This window comes from Ictalurus furcatus, chromosome 9, assembly GCF_023375685.1.
Source record: "Ictalurus furcatus strain D&B chromosome 9, Billie_1.0, whole genome shotgun sequence".
NCBI lineage: Eukaryota > Metazoa > Chordata > Actinopteri > Siluriformes > Ictaluridae > Ictalurus > Ictalurus furcatus.
Window position 1 is genome coordinate 13389149 of NC_071263.1, and position 19743 is coordinate 13408891.

Genomic DNA, 19743 nt, shown 5'->3' on the forward strand with positions numbered 1-19743 from the left:
CTGAGGGAACTTAGAGCTGTGAGGCAAAAGACTACCTGCTGAGCAACAATGCTACTTGGATGCAAAACAATTAAAAGCAATTTATGATTTATGGGGCAATGGTGGTTTAGGGATTAAGGCTCTGGGTTACTGATCGGAAGGTCAGGGGTTCAAGCCCCAGCACTGCCAAGCTACCACTGTTGGGCCCTTAACCCTCTCTGCTCCAGGGACGCTGCATCATGGCAGACCCTGCGCTCTGACCCCAGCTTCCTAACATGCTGGGGTATGTGAAAAAAAAGAAGTTCACTGTGCTGTATTGTATATGTGATCAATAAAGACTCATTACAATTTACATTGCTGTATGAAACTTAATGTTGACCTTGGGAACACAATTCCTTTTGATCCACATTTACTTACATCTTGAATGAAAAACATTCAGAGCAAAGAAAGGTTGTATACAAATTTATTAAGAACACAGAAGCAGCAGGACTTGGAACATAGAACCTACTAAAAAGAAATTATACAGTCAATAACAGTCCTAAAGCACATTCCGTAAGAATGCATTGTCATTAAAGTTTAACTTAAAGCTTCCTATTAGCTAATTGACTGCCAATGTGTTTTCATGCAAATTATTTTTCAACGTTCAGACCACATTGGTGTAATACATTAAAGAAATTGATACATTTCACTTGTTGGACATAAAATGGTCAGTCACTACAAGTACTAGTCTCAGCTACTTGATCATCAGGGATCCATCATAAAGCCACACAACACCCTTCTACCTCACAACCACCAGGAGAAAAGTTTGGTTTCTCTCATAAAAATAAGATTTGACCCTGTATTTGACTGTCTGTAGATTTCATACACATCTTTGTTGAGTTAGAAATGCTGTGAGGCAGCCAAAGTGTAAATCTGGGTTGGTGAATATCTGGTAGATTTATGGTAGACTTATTTATTGTAGATTTAGTACTGCAGCGCTGCACCTGGGCAAAGAGGTTCGAGAAGTGAGACCAATATGCCTGTCAGCAAGGTATTAAAAAACCCAAATCCTTTATACATAAAACATTTTCAGAACTTTTTTTTTTTTTTTTTTTTTTAAACACATTTCATTATATTCAGCTGGAAAACCACCATAGATATTTTTCCTACAGTGCTGTATGACTGACATTGTAACTAGCACCCTATTGTGGAAGAGCATGGTACAACATAATAATAATGGGTTGGAGAACATACATAAGATCTATTTGTAAAACTTTTAAATAGATTTCCATACTCCATAAGGAATATCCAGAACAGTGAGGTCAGACTAACAGCATCTATGCATATAAAAGGATGAAGCCATTACACACCCATCAGTGAAGGGTCATTGAATGTGGCATCAGGTTTCCATAGATGTCCATGTTGGCACTGCTCTCAATCGGTGTGGCTGGAGGCTGAGGAATGTGGTAGGGAGTGTGTGTGAGAGAGAGCCTGTATGAGCTAATGTAGTGGCTGTGTCTGTAGTGGTAATGTGTGACTCTAGTGCAGGGACATTTTGAAGTCGCCAGCTCATGGCTGGGCCTCTGGGTTGACCTCCTTGTCGTAAATGTAGCTGCCGACACCACCCGTGTTCACTCCTGAAAGCACCACAATAATACAATCCAGTCGTATGACAAAGGGTCATTTCCACAGACAAAACAGCCAATAAGCTGAAAAATTAGTTTAGATTATTTCTTAATAATTATTCATTTTACAGAAGTGCACGTGCCTCCTCTCAAAGTTAAGCACTAGACATGTATTTTCAGAATCCATTTTAAATCGTGCATGCTGAAGAGAATAATGTATTGAACAGCTCCACCTAGAGGGTAAAAATAGATTGTACCTTTTGGCCCGAACAGGACAGCGTAGCATGGTTTATGGCAGTAAGGCTGGCCATCATGCTGACAAAATAAAGCAAATATCAGGATTTGGATACATTTTCTACTAGGGGTTTTACAAGTTTAAATTTCCACAGTATGCTTAGCTATCATGGTTATCATGGTATTAATCATCCTTTTATAAACACACAGTGGTGACAAAGGAAAAGCTTATTATTAATAGCAACGCTATGTTCTTCTGAGGGTTTGATAGCAGTCATGTATGAGAACATTAAAATATGCTAGGAGTGGCAGAAAATGTACGGTGTACTAAACAGTAGCGGATTTCTATGAGGCTCGTGTCCCTTGTGTGTAGAAATGGGGAAAAGGAGTGAAGGAGGTAAGGGAGGGAGTTGAATAATCCAGGGAGTCACAGCTGGACACAAAAGGGATGAGAACACTGGCATAAGGAACTTCAGCAGGTAAAAAAAAAAAAAATTAATAAGGGTAGAAGTTTATAGATGGAATTGCATTTTGGATTTTGAAAAAGTCAGCGCTGAGGTAACTGAAACCATAATCTTATTTTTCACACATTAAAATGAAATGTTACGGTTTGTTACAATTGGGCACTTTGTATTAAAAATAACTTCATGCAACCGTAAACATATGGCAGAATCACTGCATACAACCTTTCAGATCATCCTGCTTCTAAATGACCAAACTGTTTAAAAAAAAAGAAATCACAGTGAGGACACTATGGGTTTATCTGCTCAGTCTTTTGTATTCTTCATCTCCTCACCTCTGCATGACTCCCTGGAGCCAGGGTCTTGCTGCACCTCTCACAGCGCAGGCATGGCCGATGCCAGTCCTTCCCCAGAGACGTCACCTTCTCAGCTGCCAAGACACAATAAAACTTTATTAAGATTCATATTACCAAGTGCTAGACTATACATTACAAATTTACCCGAGACTGAGCAACCTACCAAAGTAGACCCTCTTATTACACTTGGGGCACATGTTTGCCTCCCCAGAAAAGGTGGTGATGCTTCCAGCTGAAAGGAGAAAACAGAAATACAGACAGACACTCAGACTTCCTTTTGTGCGGTTTTGTTGTTTTTACTGCATACCGAGTATCCAGTAAAGAACGTGTTTGATTATGGCCTCTGGGCTGCAGCTGTGGGAAAAGCTGGGCTCACTGGCCTGCGCAATTCCCCAGAGGGACTGAGTTTGTGTGAACACAGTCTAAGCAATTCTTTTTGTACCTTTAGAAGGAGGTCTGCTGGGTGCTGGGAACCGCTTCTCTTCAGGTTTGGGTGCAGAGTCCACAGTAACCGGGGCTGGGTCTTTGTTTATGGGTGCCTCATACACATAAGAGCCTGCACCCCCAATGTTAACACCTGCACAAGCACACAGATGAAAACACAATAAAAGCATAAAGTTAAACATCTTTCATATTTTAGTTCTGGTTCAGTTTAGTTAGGAAAAGCCCATCTATGTCCCTAAATATTTCAGTCCAAAAAGTGTTGTCATTATTAATAAATTCACTAACATCCAACATCAATTTAACAAACATCTAACATGTATTGTCCAGCAGAGGGCCCTCTGTCATACAAAACTGTACAGACAGCCATTTATCTCTTGTGATCAGCAGATAACCTGCAACAACTCTGAACAGGTGGAATGAAATTAATTTATTTTACTTCCTTTTACAGACGGGTGAAAGCTCAGTCTACTCACTCAGAATTTACTGAATCTGTTTTACTGAAGACTGCCTAAATCCTCTGCTTACAGTTTGAACACGGTTTTCATACATTTGAAAGTGCAAGCATTATATCCTGCAATAACTGATTAGAGCTACTGGCAATTGCAGCTGTTTTAAAACCAAACGCAGAAACCCTGAAAAGTTCAAAGCTTCAACAACTGAAGTAGTACGATACCATAAGTGTTCATATTAAGTGCATCACTCCTGTATAGGCACACATCAATAGGTTACTGGTATCAGTTTTCAGTCCAGCACCATGCTCTACTCTTACAGTGGGGAAAAAAAAAAAGAAAAAAAAAAAAGGTCCGATACCATCCAAATACTGTGTGATATTGGGTGAAGTGGGTGTCTTCATCTAGTGTATACTGTCACACTAATGAACAGAGCAGAAAGAGACAGCATTCTTAAAATATTCCACAATTACAATTAATGATGGTGATCAAAGCAAACCGTGCTGTGAGAAAATATTAAGAGGAAATGCTTCAGCATCTGCCTACAATACAAGCAACTAGATGAAACATCTAGAGAATATGAAGGTCTGAATGCAGATCTGAATGTGCAGAGCAGTATCAGTGTATTTGTGAGCATGGAGCAGGAAAACATGCAGAGAAATGGTCACATGTGAGAACACTTCAGCTCTGCGAGCACTGAGACATGTAGGCTTCAGGTCTCCACTTTACTTGTGAATCAAGGTGCAATTCATGGCACCTTGTGCCAAGTACCACGCTCACTGCTACTGCTCTGAATGCTCAGGTTTGCCTCTCCCACAGTCTCTATTAAACCTACTGTCTAAATGCAAGAACATCTCAAACATAAAATTCAGAATGAGGAGTTCAGTGCTGGCAGCATACAGCAACAACCAACATAAACAAAGATCAATAAAATTTCCCATGATGCCCCTGATTGCTTACTATCAAGTAGGGTATTCATTTCGTTCTCAGTATCAGAATCTTTATCAATAAGTATCAGTATGTACTCAATCATACTTGGTATTAAATGGTATTAAAATAGTACTGATGCATTGATTATTTCACTACTAGTTTTTGTATGTGGTCATGAACTCAGTTCTCACCTTTTGGCCCAAAGAGGGCAGCATAGCAGGGCTTGTGACAAAAGGGTTTCCCACCATGCTGCAAAAAAGAGGCAGAAGAATGTGAGCAAGGCATGAATTAAAACCTGGCAGCTGTTTACAACAATATCTCCACCTGTTATAAGTATGATGGTGTCTGAAGTCTTAAATCTACTTGTGCGCACTTGAGTGCAAGTTTTTGTTTGCTGTGGCTTTCATTTAGCTAGATACTCAGTTTCCATTGGAATCTTTCTTAATAACCAATCCATTTGGGTTTAAAAGCCAAAGAAAGGCTTGTTGTCCTGTGACATCGGCTCCCCTTTCTCGATACCTCTGTTAACAGTTACTAGGGTTCTGTTGATTCATGAACTAGAACAAGCAGGTGTGTGCTGAATATGAATAACCTTCACTTCTATGACTGGGGAGAGGCTGGGATGTCATCATGGAAACAACTATTGGCCAGCTGTGAGAGGATGTCAGGAGGAAATCATGAACAAGGCCAGTGGCCCGGTCAACAGATGTCTGCTGGGAAAAATTGCAAAAATGCCTACAATCTCACTATACCAGATAGTTATACCACACATGGTCAAGACTGAGAAAGGGCAGATTCTTACTCCTCAGGACTACTGAACAGGGTAAATACTGTAAGTGCAAGTCCATTTCCATTGCACACTGTTAATGCCATCAATAAGACTCCGGTGCAATGGCTTTCCCAGCCTATCACTCAACACAGGGATTCATTTCATTTCGAGCCTGCCTGCTTTCTCTACAGATACCAGTGAGATGAATTAGGAGGTCCCAGCCCACTCACTTCCCACAACCTAATACCAAAGTCTTTGCCATGGTTTTTCCATCAGAAACCCAACCCCAGGTTTTCCAAGAGCACAGACTCATGAACCCCCAAAGTCCTTCAAGAGGAGAATGTCTTATAACTGAACTTTTGGATGCCAAACCACAGCACAGTAATATCTAGAAGATTGTTTGCCATTATGAGACAACCTATCCACCTAGAACTATCCATCCAACCAACCATTTTCTGTACCACTTATTCTACACAGGGTCGCAGGGAGCCTGGAGCCCATCCCAGGGGACATCTCTAAAGTGCACTGAAGAAAGGTATAGTGCCATCAGTCTTAAAGTGGAAAACATATCCTATAGTCATGATTGTTGATACGCTCATTTCCAGAACAGTGGGGCTCCAAGAGACACATTCTTACCATGGCCAGATAAGCTCCACATCTGATGCAGGGGTTGACAAATTAGTAGCCTGGGGTGAAAGTTTTTTTTTTTTTTTTTTTTTTATTATCTGACAGGTGACAAGTAGGCTACTGATATGGCAGTCACCAGGATTTCTTCTCCTGCCCCTTAGTTGGATAATAAAACCTGCATTGTGGTATAGTGGGTAATGTTGCCACCTCATAGCTCCAGGGTCACTCATTAAATCCAGAGCTTGGGACTCTGTCTTTATGGAGTTACCCCATGTTCCCCCTCACAAAAACCATGCCCCTAGGTGGACTGGCTACACCAAACTACCCCTAGGTGGGAATAAGCTCTGGATCCACCGTGACTCTGACCAGGATAAAACGGTTACTGAATATGACTAAATGAAAGAAAATACTTTCATTCAGTTAATGTGCTTTAGTGGTTATACACTTTATATTTCTTGATTGGTTGATAATGTACTATAGCTCACTACTTGTTTCCGATTTTCACCACCTGCTGCATTACAGACATCAACAGAGGATGCATTATGGCTGTTGGTAAGAACTAATCTTGATTAGTTGGATAACTAATGCCAATCGGACTAACTAGTTTAAATTACATTAGCTGCTTTCCCAGGCAGTCAAAACATAGCGACTTGGGCAACCACATTTGAGCACACATTCAAGATGGACTACATAAGTTACTGAGGTGACCTCGCCTAGACTGAAAGTACAAAATACCCTCATTGAGAGATTACAGATGCAGGCTGGCATTCAGCTGGGGATGGTAGAGGCCCTGTTTATACATTAAATGCAAATGTAAAAGTGTATCTGGCCCGACACCCCCACACACAGATCACGTTCCCAGGGGCCTGAAGCCCTCTCCCTCTTCAAACAGACCAGTCTTGCCCTAGCCCCAAAGCCTCTGAAGCAAATACAATTTATCAGAATATCAACATGTACCATACACATGATACAAGACACATTTGCTGTGCCTCAAATTTATACAATGAAGTGATGTCATTTTATTCATATGATTATTTAGTGATATGATAATTTCTACTGTAGGTATAATACTCAAATTAGTTGTTTGCCCATTTGTTTTTGAAAAGTTGATAAATTGGCAATATCCTACCAGTAATTGTTTAAAAACAGAACTAAGAAAATGAAATACAGCTTTAAGCCTAAGTGTTAAAGGATGTTCTCCCACCACTTCAGGGGTTTCCTCCGGGTACTCTGGTTTCCTCCCCCAGGCCAAAGACATGCGCTGTAGGCTGATTGGCATTTCCAAATTGTCCATAGTGTGTGAATGGGTGTAGGATAGTGTGCGTGATTGTGATAAGTGGTATGGAAAATGGATGGAAGTGTTAAATATTGCTGTGTAATGATGAGATTTGTGCACTCTAGGTAATCAAATACTCAGTTAACCTTTAGAGGTGCAAGTATTCTACTAGTAAAGTGACCATTCAACTGTCAAAGTTGGGGAGAAAAAGGAAAAGCAATCGATCTGTATTTTGCTAGAGAACATCCAATATGCCACACCAAACTGTCTTACAGAAGTTCACTAAACCTGGTGATTAATTAATTTACAATCATAATCCAGTAGCATCTGACTCAAGCACATATCAACAAATAATCACAGCAGACTCTGACAAGAACAAACACTTTGAAACAGTGATTCAGTCAGATCAGAAAACAATTCACAGCCTATAACAAAATGACAGTGAGGTTTATGCTACATCAAAATTAAGCAGAAAGGACATCCCTAGCTTTGACTTCTTCATAAGGATGTACTTACAGGCAGATATTTCCAGGACTGATTAAGGTGGATTTGATAGAGACTGTAACAAAGGAAACAAAATGGTACACACTATGGCCACACTATCATATACACTCACCAAAATTCTGACCCTACCATCTGTGTGCCTCAGCAGAAATTGAGATTCATCAGTCCAGGCCACGTTTTTCCAGTCTTCAACTGTTCCGTTTTGGTGAGCCTGTGCCCACTACAGCCTCAGTTTTCTGATCCTGGCTGACAGAAGTCGAACCAGATATGGGCTTCCGCTGTTGTGGCATACCCACCTCAGTTACCGTAGCCTTTCTGTCAGCTCGAACCAGTCTGGCCATTCTCTGCTGAACTCCCTCATCAACAAGGCATTTCTGTGCACAGAACTGCCGCTCACTGGATGTTTTTTTTTTTTATTTTTTATTGTACCATTCTGAGTAAACTCTAGAGACTGTTGAGGGTCAAATTCCCAGGAGATCAGTAGTTCTAGAAATACTCAAACCAGCCCATCTGTCACCAACAATCATGCCATGGTCAAAATCACTGAGATCACATTTTTTCCCCATTCTGATGGATGATGTGAACATTGTACTTCTGCCATACGATTGACTGCTTAGGTATTTGTATGAATGGGTAGGTGTACAGGTGTTCCTAATAAAGTGCTCAGTGAGTGTAGATACTGTCAAAAAACAGCTTTACAAAAATCCAAAGTGGATTTCTGTTTAGAAGCCTAATGAGCGAGCCAGAGGTGACAGTGTAACAAGATGATATGAGGAAGAAACCTTGAGAGGAACCAGACTCAAAAGGGAACCCATCCTCTTCTGGCTGACACCCGATAGTGGGATTATAAGTCATTACTTCTACAACTGTACACTATAATGGCAAACAGTACTAAGTGTGTTGAAGGGATGTTCAACATGTTCCCAATCAGCATAATAGTCTTTATGATTACAATACAATTCATTTAAAAAAATAAATAAACACACACACACACACACACACACACACACTATATATATATATATAAAAATATAAAATTGTTTTCCTGGGGGTATGGTGGCTTAGTGGTTAGCATGTTTGCTTCACACCTCCAAGGTCAGGGGTTCGATTCCTGCCACGGCCCTGTGTGTGTGGAGTTTGCATGTTTTCCCTGTGCTGCGGGGGTTTCCTCTGGGTACTCCGGTTTGCTCCCCCAGTCCAAAGACATGCATGGTAGGCTGATTGGCATTTCCAAAGTGTCAGTAGTGTATGAGTGGGTGTGAGAAAGTGTATGTGATTGTGCCTGCGATAGGGTGACACCCCGTCCAGGGTGTACCCGCCCTGTGCCCCATGCACCTTGGGATAGGCTCCAGGTTCACTGCAACCCTGTAGGATATGCTGTATAGAAAATGGATGGATGGATTTTTTTTCCTCTGAAAACATTTTAGGATGTCTTATATTCTGGTGTGATCGAGCTAACAAAGTAGTTCTTCCTGCTACCCTGGGAAAATGGTAACATGGACCCTTCAATGTGCTCCTGTACACAGTACATGCTGTAAACACTCACCTCAGCGTGGCCTCCTGCTGTCAGGGTTTTGCTGCAGCGTTCACACTTCAGGCAAAATTTGTGCCAGTCCTTCCCCAGAGAGGTCACCTTTTCAGCTAATGGAGCAAGAGAGAGGAAAGGAAGGAGAACAGAAAGAGACCAGGCGAGAGAAAAGAAGTATAGATGTTAATTCTTAATAGACCCATCAGCAAGCCAAAGTGGTTACTCTACCTATTTCCTTAAATCCTAAGAATGAAGCTCCTTTGGCTACATTCCAGAATTTTATGATTTACATTGTGCTCTAGTGAGATGATAAAACCTTGTAAATGTGGTTTCCTGCACTTTATCAAAAGCCATTTTTGGCACTGCTGTAGAGGAAGCACTTAAAATAAGTACATTGCTAAGCAATGTTGGTGATTTTGACAACGTCTGTCAAAATGGTCTATCCTAGTTCCTTCATCGAAATGTGAAACATGTCACATCTTCAGAGAGGAAGTGCTGGTGTAGGTCCAGATTTTGTGCCACACCTTCTCAAGAACCTTAGCATTGCCAATTTGAATGATTTTTTTTCAAAACATAAAAGATTTGCATTAAAAGCATGCTTTGAATCGTTGCTTGAAAGGTTTCACCAACAATGGCTCTTTTGTAATCTACATCCAAGCAAGCAACAATCACAGCTACACAAATCCATATGTTGTGCATGTATATAACAAAATTACAACAGAACTTTTCAAGAAACTTCGTTATTCTGCAGAAGTAAAGCAAGCTGCAGAAGTTTCCTACACTTGTCTCAAGTCTTAGCACCTTACTCCTGATGTATGCATTCTTTTTGCTGCAATTTTCACTTAGTACATAATTTTATAGACCAAGTTCTCAAAACAGTGGAACATCCTCCTTCTCTGCCATTGCGATACATCAGTAACTCTACTTTAGAGTCATAAGAGCCCAAGTAAGTCAGATTTCTTTTCTCCAGAGCATTTATTTTAATAGCTATCAGGATGTAAAGACAACTGGGCTGAAGTTTTTTTATTTTTTTTATTATTTTTTTTTTTTTAAATCAATTGTAGCACCTTTAAATTTTCAATAAAGAAATCAAATTCGATAAATCTGCTCCATGCATCTTGTTTGCTTGGTAATTCAACAGATAGCAATGAACAGAACTCTACTCCTTGTCCGAGATTCTCAAATTCAGTCTACCCCAGGGACATAGGTGCAAGACACAGATACACCCAGATGGGATGCCAGTCCATCAAACACTTATAAATGTCCCCTTGGAGTGAAGAGTAGCTAATCCACCTGCTGGTATTTTCCCATAGAACCCAGAGGGAACCAATATAGACAGAGATCCCACACAAACAGTAACCAGAGGTAAGGATTGAAACTCAGACCCTGGACCTCTGAAGCAACCAGACTACCTGCTGTACCACTTAATATGAAACTCTGTATGGCTAAATTCTTTGGAAATGGTTGGCTATTATAGAGCCAATGGGGTTCAAAAGTCTGAGAGCACAAGTGAAAATGATTCTACTTTGCATTCTTTTCTAATTGAATACAACAATTTTCATTCCAAATTATTATTGACAACAGCTTTAGTTAAAAGCAAAATCTTTGAAATATTTGCATGAATTTCAGAGTTTTAATATTTGGTACATCCCCTTTCTGCTTTAATGACCGTGTGCACTCAAGCTGATATGAACTTTTTGTAAAACCTTACGATCCATTTTAGAGCAAATCCATCAGTGTAAAGTCTGAACACATGCTTCAACAAAAGACATTAGACATGAGGAAAATCTGATCTTTTATACAAATCAGTTAACATGGTCAATATCACACATTTGCTTACATGTAAATAGGGACCTAGAAATAGTGCAGAATCTTGAATATTGAACACTTACTTTCTTTGGGTTAAATATGCCAAATTTCTAAAACCTTCAGGTCATTTCCAATTTCAATTAAATAAAAATTTTTTAAAAATAAAAGATTTTCACTGTGGTCTCAGATCTTTGGACCCCGCTGTATGTTCATAATCTATATAAAGTGGTAGTGCACCATTTAACATTAAAAAAAAAAAAGGAAATTGCCTTGTTGTTGCAGCTGCAGCTTTGTTTTTGCATCATGTACATCAACACTTCTCCTGCTGATACACTTGAATGCAAAATTGAAGCTGCAGCTGGACATCCAAGTTGTCAACGTCTCATTCTGAATCTTTTGTATCCTAATCACCTCATTTCCTGTAGACGGTTCCTGTCCCTTCAGGAGTGTCCCAAGTGGCATAAGCCCAGTCCTAAGAATACTCCTTCCCATTATAAATCTCCTCTTGTTCACAATGCAGAATGGAGTCATGCTGGGGCAGCTTGCGTCCACCAGCGGAAACACCTCCTCTTATCAGACCCGGGCACAACCGGTCAAAGAGGGCAAGCTATTTCCTCCAGGTCTCTCCTCTTCCATAGCTTTTCTGCCTGAACAGGGAGTATTGTTTTAGGTCCATCAGTCCCACTGCCTCCTCAGACTCTCTCGTGGGAGCAGCTCAGGGGAACAGGGATCATTTTCATGTTGAAACAAAATGAATCCCAGCACAAAAAAAAAAAAAAAAAAAAAAAAAAAAAAAGAAGTGCTGGACTCCAGCAAGGGCATGGTAATAATGCACCTACTATATTGCAGATACTCCATGACTACAAAGCTACACCTGTTGTCTAGAGATTCAGTGGAAGAACAGTTCCCCACAGCACAAATTATTGCTAATAAAACAAGAGGCTAATCTGTTCACTGAGCCATTAGAAGTGAGACACGATGTAGTGCCAGGCCTAAGAAGACCAAGTGGGAGAAAAAGCAGACATAGACTTGTAGTTAAAAGTTATTGTGGTTATTGTGAGAGACCAGAGGTTGTCTGAGTGTTTGTACAATGCAGCAAATACTGTCTCAGCTGGCCCCCATCCAGTTACTTATACATATACATATACATATTTCAGGCTGCACTAGCTGCATAAATACATCATCATTTCAGTTATATCCAAACAGCCTGGCGGTCACCACGAGTTATCTTCATGCCAGATAATGATGTCCCCATCACTGGGGACACTGTAGTAGTTAGAATTGCATTATGGAGTCATGTTTCCTGGAATGAAGGACACCAATGCACAGGACACCAATGAAGCACCATGTAAGATTATCCATGGGGGGGATATCAGGCTTTATCTAGTGTAGTGGATAGAGCACAACATGCATACCTGATTACAGACAGAAATTCTTGTGCTGCATGTTGCACATATATTACTGCTTATGAAAAGTATGAGCTAGCGTTAAAGTTTCTTCTGTTGCATATCAAATAAAAGCAAATATCTAAACATGATTACATTATCCCATATAAGAGGTTGTTATCCCTGTTAGAGACTCTTTTAGTGCAAACAGTTTCACCATTATCCTGACTCTCGTTCGTTCATTTGACACTGGAACATTTTCACAGAATTAGCAACTACTTTAATTGTTGTTACGTTTGTGTGTGTGGTCTGTGATAATCCAAGTAGGGGAATAGTTTAAGAGGTGTATTTAAGTGGGTAATGGGGAGAGGAGAAATCGCAGGGCGCTGGTAATTTACAGAGGCTCTTTACAGGGCTCACTGAAAGGAGGATCTTTTTCTGGTAGGCTAATCGCTTTTCCGTGATTATCAACAGTAAGTCAGCAACCCAACAACCTACGCCAGAGAGACTGAGGAAAAACACGGGGGAGGCTGGGAAAAATACAATTCTTGGTTGTTGACCCTGCATTTAGCGAATGGATAATGTGTAATCACAGGCAAATACAAGCAGGGCCTCCAACAATATTTGCAAAGCTGAACTCCTCATCAGACCTTCCAATCCCAGCTCTGACTTCTGTTCTGAATGCATGCCAGCTGGGCCCATACAGCATTCCAGTTATAGGGCACTGATTACTACATGATCTGCTCATCTCATAGGTCAGGATGTGGGACTAAACCTCCCCTGCACAAACATGGAAGAGGCCTGACAGTACAGTTATAGCATAAATAACCTCGACAAAACTGTGAGCCATTCCAGTGCTTCCTCTCCAGTCTCTTATTATTAACAGCACGTTCGCTCTGAAATAACATTATCCGCTTTAACAGCTGTGCCGCTTCTGATCTATGAAGGCACTCCCGACTAAGCTCCATGGCCTTAACCTAATTTAGAGGAGACATGCTGCTAATATCTCCAAACAAATCATAAATTTGTCAGTGGAGTGTGAGCTCTGAGCTCCAGTTAGAGTTGGTTTCTGAACGCAGGCGTTATATAGCAGTAGCACTGGGTGTGGCAGGAAATCTCTGGTGTGCAGATGTGTCTGGCCTTCTCAGGCTGATGCAAAGGGCTCTTCAAACCTGGCTACAGAAGACCACTGTGGTGCCAACCAAGGTGGGGTTTCCTCACTGAGGGAAAGTCACCATAACAGGCCCTTGTGCAAGCGTTACTTATGTAGGACCCTATGATTATCACAATATGGAATCGGCAAACTAAGACAGAAAAACAGCCTTCAGAAATTAACACAAGGGTGCACAAAATTTCTGAACATTAACCATTTTGAGTGATTGGAGAAGTTTACATGTTTCCCAAACCAACTAGAACGTTCCATAATAATGGACAAAATTAACATGCTCAGTGAGCTACCATATTCACATACAACAAAAAAAATAATTGAGAGTTACTGTAATAGTTTCTTGCCAAATCTTAACAGTTAGCCAATACTGTACAGTTATTTTATCAAACATTAAACCTTTGCATGATCACAGCTTGTGTTCTCACAACATGCAACATCAACAGTATTCATTACAGAGAACATGAAAAATAACTATCAACAAAGTTATACAAAGACCAACATGCATGCTTATATAAATTACTGTTAAACTCGAATTACATCAGGCTGATTCACAAAACGCTTCATGTACAAATGGTAGTATGTTGCCAAATAATGAGGTAGGTGTGTGATGACTGACGCATGGAATAGGCATAAAGCCCTTTTTCCCCCTCCTGCCTTACTTGGCTACATTCAAATATAGCAAAGTAAGCATGAAAGAAATATATAAATAAGCTCAAAGATAAAGAGAATTTCTAAATATAATTGCCACCCTACATAAAGGAAGCGCTGAAGACAATTAATGAGAAATGTGGCTTTTTGGCCTTTCACTTGAAAAGCAGCAGCCTCCCACTAACACTTACAACAGCTGTAGCACAGTTACAGAATCTTTTACCAATAAAGGAAAAAGCAAAATAAAACGTTCGCTTGAACCATTTAAAATGCCTCCTCAAACACAGTGGTTTACCACTTCCATTTTAAACAGGATACATGATGTGTAGAAGCCGATTTGAAAAGACCGTTTGGGACAGCAGGCTGTACATAAAGAGGACGCATGGTCAAATCTTCCTCCCGTTTTACAACCCCACAGCTAATTTCAATACCGAACATGCTAACAGTTAGTAAATGGAAAGTCTTAATAGTTCTTAAAACACTTCCTTTCTTGTTTTCCTGGTGCCAAGCTGTAAAGACATGAAATAACTCGAAAGTACCGACTTTCTAATAGATTATAAGGAATATCAAATCTTACATTCAGAAGTCAGTATGTAAAATTACAGAATACTATGTTACTTTAGATGTCCAGCAGTATTTAATCAGAATATGGATCTTCTCTCCAGCAAACTCAAGTAGTTATGTTTTGCAGCAATAAGGCTGCGAAGGTCTTGGGAGAACTCTTTGCTTTTACCCATCATGAGAGGTTTCTTGTGTGACACCTTGGTAACGAAAAGTCTTTTTATAGATGATCAATTTACTAACCCAGCTGATATTAATCTGCACAGATAGGAGGTATAATTACTTACGGATTTCAGCTGGTTCCTTGCCATGGAGTACTGCTTTTTCTTAGCGTGTTTTTTCCTGTGTCATTCCACTTTAATACACACAACTTTATTTATGTAATTTAATGTTTGGATTTATTTGTAGGTGTGGATTTCTTGAGTTAATACCAAAGTCTGGTGAAACTTTCATGTGAATAGCCTCATAGGAAATATATTTACTGAAAAAAGTGTTGATGCGTTCAATACTTATTTCCCCCACTGTATATATGTGTGTATAATATAAAAAGGGTGGAAACCTTTCAGAAATTCCATCATCAGACATTAAGGGTGGCTCTAAGACAGGGAGGAGTGGGACACACCCCAGAGACCACAGCTGCCATGATTTCAGCTGGATGCTAATATTAGCACACTGTTTAACTGATCCAGCCCAGCACCCCATGACGCAGACAAAACCATTGGGTCTAGGGTTTTGTAAAATCTAGCGTATCCACAGCCTGAACCATGTACAGAAATAAACAATGCCTCTACACACAGCACTGTAGATGAAAAGAAAAGAAAAAAAAGGGCCAATTAGAAATCGGACCCTGTCAAAATAAAACAATCCAGCGTCAAGACCCCTGTGACTTCCAGTTCAAACCTGGCATAATTATGCAAATACCAAAACCAAACGGTCTCTTGAGGGACATTGCTTATTCGAGTATAAAGGATGAACGGCTGTAAGGCTGCGATTGCTGTTATATAACCCTGATTCCATTCACCTAATTGATTTTATTACATGACAGCATGACTGACAGGAGGAGTTACAGTTTAATATCCGAGAATAAGTTCACCACACAGACAATGTACCATTGGATCACTTTATAAATAAGATCAATGAAAAGGGTCCTACAGAAAGGATGGATATATTGAATGGTCCTGCATGGTCAGACTGCAGGGGAAGTAAATCAGGAAGTACATTAGAGTACAGTGCTAATGGATCATTCATTTTGTGAAAAGTGCCTTTTCAATCCAGTACAAAATGTCTGAAACTGGACTAAACCTCATCCAATGAGGACTTTTGTATGAAAATGACATGAAAAACAAACAGTCATGATGAGGGTTCACCAGTAAAACATTAACAACATTAAACACATGACTCTGTCTGAGAGGTGTGCTCATATAACTGCTGCTTTCGTGTCAACATTAGCTAATACAACTGAAAAACGAAAAATTAAAATGAAGAAAGATAAGACACTGCAAGTCAGTCGTGTGTGTGAGTACTCCTCTCGTTCAACTTGATAAAGTAAACAGAGGTTTGTACTTTAAAGAGCAGAGATGTACATCTGGTGTCAGTTCTGCATGAAATGTCGTCACTGTGTAAAGTGTAAAGTGAACGCACCTCATCAGCTAATAGCAGAAAGTATTTTTGCTCAAGTGCTGAGGTGATTTACGAGTGACTTGAATGTCTAGGGAGCGATATTGAGCCCTGTGGAGATTTGACAGATTTGTATTCCAGCCTTCTTTAATTCAGCTTTTTGTACTGAAGCGGCACAAAAGCAAGACACAAAGATGAAGCCACCTTACATTTGGACTCTGTCCACTAACCGATATTAAACGTGTTCAGACTCAAAATTCCGTTTAAAATTTGGGAAAGAAATTTCATTGAATAAACTTACCAAAATAGACTGTTTTCTCGCATTTTGGACACTTTGACGCCATGCTTGTTTCCTGTTTTTAAAGCAGATATTGCTGTTTGGTGCTCAGATTCAATATTCGGCTTTTCTCAGGCGCACGCCAGAAGCATTTTGCTGGAGCATCCCGCTTCGAGGCTCTATATTTGCATAGCTCCGCCCATCAGACGTGACAGATTGAACGCTCCGCCCACATTTCCGCTGTGCTCATAGGTCCGGCGACCTGTCAATCACAGTGTGCTTGCAGGTCTGGGACATCCACAGAGAGGGCCGAGGAGAGGGGTCTGTGTCTCCCTGTTTTTCCATCCTTGAGCTAGTGTGCAACAAAAGCTCCTTTCACTGCTCATGAATAGAGATTCTTCAGGACAGGCCAGACCCGTTAGCAGTGTGAAATCTTTCAGAATGACATTGGCACGTCCTAGTCATGCTTAGATCACTTCCTTACTTGTTTTCCTAGGGTCAGACTTAAAACTGGTCATTTGTAGGACTCCCTTGTGCAATTTTTCCACTGGTCACAAATAACCATCCTTTTTTAAACCAACTTTTTTTTTCTTTTTTTGTCTATGCTTCCAATTCTTTTATCTTTCTTTATCATTCAGCAAAAAAGAAAAGAAAAGAAGTGTTACCATAGTGTGAAACTGTTAATGTTCCTATTCACACACCCACATGCTGTCTGATGACACTGAGCAGATCCTAGCATCATTCTGTAGATAAATTTAACACGTCCTGTTTCTCAGCTATCTCAAACCGTGAGACAGGGACAAGTCACTATTTTAAAAAGCTTCCCACCAAAGTAAAATCTACACATCTGCTTTGACTATTTGACTGTCTACAGATAAGTCTCTGTGGTGTTTACAGCTTTGCAGTGCCAGGGGTTTCCGAGTCAGTAAGCTTGCTGTGATTGCAGCTTTGTGTGGCTTGGTAACCGAGACACTTGCTGCATAAGCATTGTAGGGCAGAATTTCTCCCTAAGCAGGCAATAAATACTGATTTGGGACGCAAGTAAATAAATACTTACATGAAGAAACATTAACCCTGGACATAATATTTAGGCTAGCTGCATATTATGCTGCAATATATGTTTTTAGGCCGCTAAAATAAGTTTGAATTTTCTGTGAAATGTGTATAGCATGCTTCACTGATACCTCTTTTCATTTGTGTCCTTATCCACAGACCTAAGAGCCAAACGGTGCTGAAGCCTCCCTGTCCTAACTGATTACACGCTATTTTTCCTGGGACAACAGCCCAGAGCAAGTGAATGTTTATGCTAACTATGGATTTCCTGCGCTGTTCTCTTTGCAGGCTCCACCTAAATCCACACTACATAGCATCACTCAGCAAGAGGGCCACATTACGATTCATGTGGCATTTGGAACATCTGCATCCTTAATGTATATGTGCATGTTTACACAATGATACTCAAAATAGTCAGGGAATTTTAAGGGTGTGGTTGTTTGCATGTGTCCCTTTGCCATTAAATGAGAGTGAGTAAGAGAGAAAAAGAGAGAAAGAGAAGACAGAGAGCGAGAGAGAGAACTGCAATTTTAGTTTTGAATACTTTGTTTAAAAAAAAAAAAGAAGAAGAGGATATTGGTGTTTATTTTAACAGCACAGTTCACTATGGAGAGACCAAAAGTAGAAGAGCTATTATCAGACCTTTGAGAGAGCGTTAGAAACCAACTATCTGGGTGGAGAGCAGCACTGTCTGTTGTAGGTTGATAATAGCCTACACAGGTCAGATTAACAACTTTCCAAATTTCATTATTAGAGAGAGAGACGACTTTTCAAGATATTGTCATGAGTTGTCATTTATAGCAATAAAAAGGGGACATTCTATTCATCTTATGTTATAGTCAGAAAAAATACAACAATCAAAAAGAATCTTTTTATTAGAAGTAGACAAGTCCTAGTTTTCATGGTTTTCTGACTCTATGCCTAAGATATCAATGCACTCTTAGAGAGTAAATCTCTCTCCTCTTCCCCCAGTCCAAACACATGGCTCTGTCACAGCTTCCACCCAGTAGAAATGGCTACTCTCTCAGCACACATCCTTCCTCAGGGAGCTGCCCTCTCCTCCAGAACCTCACGCTCTTGCTTGGCTAATCTGGGCCACTATATTTAGCCTGGATATTTACAAATCTGTCATATCATTGTCAAATGAATGTTTGTCTAAGTACACAAGGACAAATCTAATGCTATTTCAAAGAAATGAGATCAGATAGTCATGGGCAGCTTGGCGTTTCTGCTGGTTCAAAACGCTTAAAAGACCAGTGGTTCAATATTTCAAGGCATTACATTATTGTCAGCTATAGGAGGAATCATACAGCTTTCATGGGTTGGTTTGGGTAATCCACACCAGAATTATTGTTTATGAAACTAAGCAACAATTAATTTTAAAATAAATAACACAGGGCAATGTGTTGATCTTTTAAGCTTAAACGTAACATATTATATATACATATGTATGTTGCATTCATTCTGGTTTTAAATTAATGGCACACACACAGTTTGGTGTATTTGGTGAAGTGTCCTGTGGAATAACAGCACTGGGCCTCTTCCTGGAATGTCTAACCAGTCTTTAGACATAGCCGGATCTTGGACACTTCCATGCAGAGCATTTGAAATTCCTTTATATTCATAAGTTTGTAAATGTAAACTGCACTTTTCGATTTAGACAAATCCAGACATCGACACTGATCTTGCTGAATGATCTATGGCTAAGTCATAACCTCCTGTCAGAGACAACCAGATTTTATAGTAATATATCCTTGTGGCAGAATTCATGATCCATAATCTTCATAAAAGTCTCTGGACCATTCGTCAGCCGCAATTATATCTTCAATGATAGTTTGTTTGTATTTTCTTTTGAGTTGCCAATAATGTTTTTGGGAGAACATACCTGTACTTCTATTCAGAAAAAAATATTTTTGGTAAAGAAAAAGTAAGTAGTTTCTCCAGATGTTTAAGTGGAAAATTTGAATCCTTGTGTGTAATGTTCTCTTAAAGGGCACCAGTAATTCTGGAGATAACAGTAGACACATGTTATCACACACGTATGATGCAAGTCCCAAAGTCCTC

At 40.0% G+C, this 19743-nt stretch overlaps 1 protein-coding gene and 1 long non-coding RNA gene across 3 annotated transcripts in view; one reads left to right on the top strand and one right to left on the bottom strand.

Annotated features, from left to right (window-relative positions):
- The window catches only part of LOC128613160 (uncharacterized), a 39261-nt gene extending 20635 nt beyond the window's left edge, over nucleotides 1–18626 (top strand). Inside the window, exons 4-5 of one of the 2 annotated variants that reach the window (XR_008386840.1) lie at nucleotides 5704–5761; nucleotides 17839–18626. This is a non-coding gene — a long non-coding RNA (uncharacterized LOC128613160). Of the gene's footprint in view, nucleotides 1–5703; nucleotides 6792–17838 lie in introns of those variants that run through there. The other variant, XR_008386839.1, reaches the window with a different exon arrangement.
- crip2 (cysteine-rich protein 2) lies at nucleotides 426–16792 on the bottom strand. The gene is made up of 8 exons (XM_053633763.1): nucleotides 16651–16792; nucleotides 9180–9274; nucleotides 4649–4706; nucleotides 3077–3211; nucleotides 2798–2866; nucleotides 2614–2708; nucleotides 1841–1898; nucleotides 426–1595 (listed from the first exon to the last, which is right to left on the bottom strand). The coding sequence occupies exons 1-8, from the start codon at nucleotides 16691–16693 to the stop codon at nucleotides 1528–1530; spliced, it is 621 nt and encodes a 206-aa protein (XP_053489738.1). The 5' UTR covers nucleotides 16694–16792; the 3' UTR covers nucleotides 426–1527.
- Nucleotides 18627–19743: the final 1117 nt, after the last annotated feature.